Genomic DNA, 4,175 nt, shown 5'->3' with positions numbered 1-4,175 from the left:
GACGCGAGGGAGCAGAGGGCGGGGAACGAAAAATCTTTTTCCATGCACTAATTTCCTAGCAAATTATTGGTATTAAAAAGGTGGTAAAAAATAACAATTGGTAGCCTAATTTAAAGCATTTATGTCTGTATTTTTGAAATAAAATCTACAAAAAGCACAAAAAGAAGTACTTCGTGGGGGAGGGGCCTGTTGGCTGAAAATATCATTGCTGTTTACCAGCTGAAAATTGGAAATTGGCGTTGGCACTATATCGAGAATTGATAAGTATGTGAATACTTGCAAAGTTTGGTGCTTGTATCAAAAATCGCACAATTCAAGAGCTAAGCCGCCGGACTAATTGAAATTATCCCAAAAGCGCCCGCGCGGATACTCTGGGCTAAAATACGAACGGCTTATTAGCGACTGATCAATGGGGTTATTCCCGAAACGTCTCTTTTCGAATTAAAAACAAAAGTACTTTTTTAAACTTTGTTTGTACTAACTTCTCTAGGACAAATCCTTTTTTTCACAGTAAAAATAATCGATTGTTTACCCATTAAAATTCACCGATTTGCAATAGACCTCAACAAATGCGGAGCGCGACTGATGTTTTCTTCAATTTTCTCATGTTCAACTTTAAACAATTAGTCAACTTAGGCCCCGTCCACACAAACCCGAGTAAATTTGAAAACGATACGCTCCATTGGTGAGCGTTTTTGAAGAGCTCCGTTTTCGGTGACCGAAACCGCCGGTTCAGCGTGGACGATTGGCCTTACCGGAGAAAAAAAGATGCGTTTTCAAATTTACCCGGGTCAGTGCGGACGGGGCCTTAGTTGGTTGGGCGCTTCGTATTTTTTTGTGAGAAGTTGTAAGTTTGAATCCTGGCCAGACCAGCATTAGCTTGTATTCTTAGAAACTGCAGCCTGTTCTGCTGCAAGTAGCCTCCCGACAACTCTGACGTCTATGTAGGAAATGATTGTCCTGTCTATCAGTTGGGAACTTCTATGTACTTTTCGCTTGCTAACTTTTAACTGGGTTCCGAAAAAAACCTTTACAATGCGCCTCGCCGTTCGTTGACGCTTTTCGAACTAAATTAAGTTCGTGTTAGTTTCGTGGTATTTTACAACGAGGTACGAACCGACATCAGTAGAGTCCACGTTTTAAACTTGAAATTGGCTCTGCTGGCTGGCCATTTCCCACTAACCTCCGAAAACAAAAATCAAATAGCACAATTTTTTTCCTCCTTCAAGTTGCGTTATCCTCTTTGTCGCTAGTGAGGGCCTTTTGCCTCTGCCTGGCTTTCTTTTTTTAATTCCCCGTGGTAAAAACACAAACATTTCACTTCACTGATAGGTAATGACAATGACAGTGAAGGTTGATTAATGCAGTATTTTTTCATTCAAAAAATTGCAAAATAAAGTTCGTTCTTACCCAAAATTCAGCCTTATGCACGCCTAAGGATGTTCTAAAATTTTGGCCTTTCTGCCTCGACGTTCCTATAAAAAGGTGCTTATAAAACAAAAAATAATGTAATTACTGTAATAACGTTGTCAGGACGATCACTACTTTTTTCTTTTCAGACTGAGGATGAATAAGCTTTCTAAAACTTTAACCTTACTCGTGATTACAGTAAGCCTGCTGGTTCTACAGAAACTATGACTGACATGCCATTAACTACTTCCAAGTTCAGTTATAATTTCGTCCATGTCTGGTCTCGTTCCAGGCGTGAGTCGCATGCAAGGTCTTATCAGGCGGGTTCGAAGCCTCTCGTTTGCCACCCGTCTGACTTGTTCATCGCGCCTTTGAGGATCTGGCAATTCTCGGATGTACATTTCACAGAGAAGAACGCCGAAACTGTACACATCAACCTATTAAGGAAAGAATACTATACTTTAATCGCGTTATGACATTCTTCGAGTTTCTTCATGTAACTTCAGAGGTTTTCATTTACGCTAACATTCGTGTGTCATGAGAGCTGCATTCCTCGTTTGGTCTGATGATGGTGATGATAATGGTGATGACAAGTAGTGGTACAGTAAGGCCCGCGAGTAAGAACCTAACATTTAAGAACCTGTTAGGCTAAAACCTGAAAATTAGACCCTATTTTTTAAAGTACCTATTTAGCCTAAAATTTAAAAACATACAGGTTCTTATTTTCTAAAATCAATGAAACATGTTTACAATGGATACAATATCATGTTCTTAGATGATTAGTGCTTCATATTTACATAAACACTTGTGTGGTATGCAAAATTTATACAAATAATACGCCGAATATCACTAAAAGTTCTATTAGCAACAATGTAGATTTTTTCTTAGAAAATAAGAACCTATTGGGAACCTAAATAGCCTAAATTTGTGTTAACTACTATTTATGTAAGAGGCTGTTTAGGCTAACCTGAAAAAACCTAGGTTCTTACTCGCGAGGGTTTTTACTGTAATTGGACCGAATGGAGAACAATTCAGGATGTAATCAGACGAGCTAGAGTAATTTCGAAATCGGCTGAGCGCGCAGCCCTTGGTCAATTTCAAAATAACTCCTTGAATTTAAAACTACTCCCTGAATTGTACGACACGAGATTCACATGAGTTGTATCGATAAACAAGAGACAAGTCGTAAAACTCGCCATCTTGAAGAAGCCGTGAAAGAAAACTTTAACAAGTTTAGATAGGATAAGCTACTGACCTTACAGCTGATAGGATCCTGGGCTTCACTTATGGCCTCAGGTGCGCAGTAAATCGGAGCTCCAGGATCGTCTCTAGTGCATTGCCGTACGAAATTGGCAGTACCATAATCCGACACTTTGCCTCTCCATTGGAGACCCTGTCGCCATAGCAACACATTAGCGCTGCTGATGTCACGGTGAATAATTGGATCAGGTTTCTTCTGGTGTAGGTAGTTCAATGCTTGAGCTACATCAAGCGAAATTACGGAAATTTCTCTATTAGTAAGTTGTTGCTCTCCATACAATGATCTTAAGCTACGATCCATAAGCTCCATTACTATCAATGGCCTTTCGTCAATGGTTGCTCCAATGAACTGCAACAAGCACGGATGGCGGCATCTTGAAGCAATGTCTACTTCCCGCTCAAGAACTGTCCTGTTGTGAACGGAGAGAAGGACCTCGTAGATTTGTTTTACGGCAACATTACAGCGGCGAAATTTACCTCGAACAACTCTCCCCCATGCACCTTCCCCAAGTAATTGATCTACCATGAGCATTAATTCATTTCGATTTATTACCCAGTCATGTTGAATTTCGTGTCTATTCTCGAGCTCACTGGAGTGAGTTCGGTCTCTCACCGTGCCCAGTTGTCTTTGTAGATTAGCAACCTGTTGGTCTTTTGCTCTTACTTGTTCTTCTAGATCAGTAAGTCGTTGGTCTTTTGCTCTCACTTGTCTTTGCAGATCAGTAACTCGTTGGTTTCTTGCTCTCTCTTGTCTTGCTCTCACTTGTCTTTGCAGATCAGCAACTCGTTGGTCTTTTGCTCTCACTTGTCTTTCCAGATCAGTAACTCGTTGGTCTTTTGCTCTCACTTGTCTTTCCAGATCAGTAACTCGTTGGTCTTTTGCTCTCACTTGTCTTTCCAGATCAGCAACTCGTTGGTCTCGCACAGTCACTTGTACTTGGAGATCACTGATTTGTTGTTCCGTCGCTACCTGTGAAGTCTCATAAACTCTTACTATCGCTTCTATTTGCTCTTGCATGTCATTCACTAACTGTTGTTGATTTCCCAGACTTGTAATAACTAGATCTTTTGCTCTTAATTGACGTTGTAAGTCAGTGATTTGTCGTCTTTGGTTTCTAAAAAGAATGTTACTCATGTGCTGTCCCATCTCTATCCTCCTCCTCTTCCTCCTTCTTCTTCGTCTTCTTCTTCTTTTTCTTCTTCTTCTTCTTTCTCTACTTTTTCTTCTACGGCATAATTTAAAAAAAGAACAGATAGTAATGGAAGTTCTGTTACCAGTTTAGTCATCATATCTTAAACACAAATTCGAGAAAGCAAGCATGAAAATAACTTAATCCACAGTAAAGCTACTCTCAAATGGCATAACCACTAGCTAATGAATTTAAAACAATATTGCGCAAGCTAGATCACCTTTCTGAACCAATCAGGATTTGGTCATTACAGAACAAACATAACAGCACTGTGATATAGAAGGGGCAGTAAGAGTACTAAGACCTCTAGAGGAT

The 4,175-nt window shown here is 40.0% G+C and overlaps 1 protein-coding gene across 2 annotated transcripts; it reads right to left on the bottom strand.

Annotated features, from left to right (window-relative positions):
• Positions 1-1,321: 1,321 nt before the first annotated feature.
• Positions 1,322-3,826, bottom strand: LOC144651508 (uncharacterized). 2 transcript variants are annotated; one of them, XM_078511469.1, is made up of 3 exons: positions 3,702-3,826; positions 2,666-3,617; positions 1,322-1,847 (listed from the first exon to the last, which is right to left on the bottom strand). In XM_078511469.1, exons 1-3 carry the CDS (start codon positions 3,815-3,817, stop codon positions 1,650-1,652), a joined length of 1,266 nt encoding a protein of 421 aa, XP_078367595.1. In that variant the 5' UTR covers positions 3,818-3,826; the 3' UTR covers positions 1,322-1,649. The 2 variants fall into 2 exon arrangements, with proteins under 2 accessions (XP_078367595.1, XP_078367594.1); XM_078511468.1 differs by having other exon boundaries at positions 2,666-3,808.
• Positions 3,827-4,175: the final 349 nt, after the last annotated feature.

Source organism: Oculina patagonica, chromosome 4 (assembly GCF_052425735.1).
Source record: "Oculina patagonica isolate OP01 chromosome 4, crgOcupat, whole genome shotgun sequence".
Classification (NCBI taxonomy): domain Eukaryota; kingdom Metazoa; phylum Cnidaria; class Anthozoa; order Scleractinia; family Oculinidae; genus Oculina; species Oculina patagonica.
The sequence above is the reverse complement of the archived record's forward strand: the minus strand, read 5'-3'. Positions and strand labels throughout refer to the sequence as shown.

What these genes read in the sequence shown, in the direction of transcription:
- LOC144651508 (XM_078511468.1), bottom strand. Translation starts at nt 3,805, where the DNA reads ATGAGTAACATTCTTTTTAGAAACCAAAGACGACAAATCACTGACTTA. An exon ending in AGGATCCTATCAGCTGTAAG is followed by an intron (nt 1,848 to 2,665) that starts GTCAGTAGCTTA and finishes TTTCCTTAATAG; the next exon opens with GTTGATGTGTACAGTTTCGG.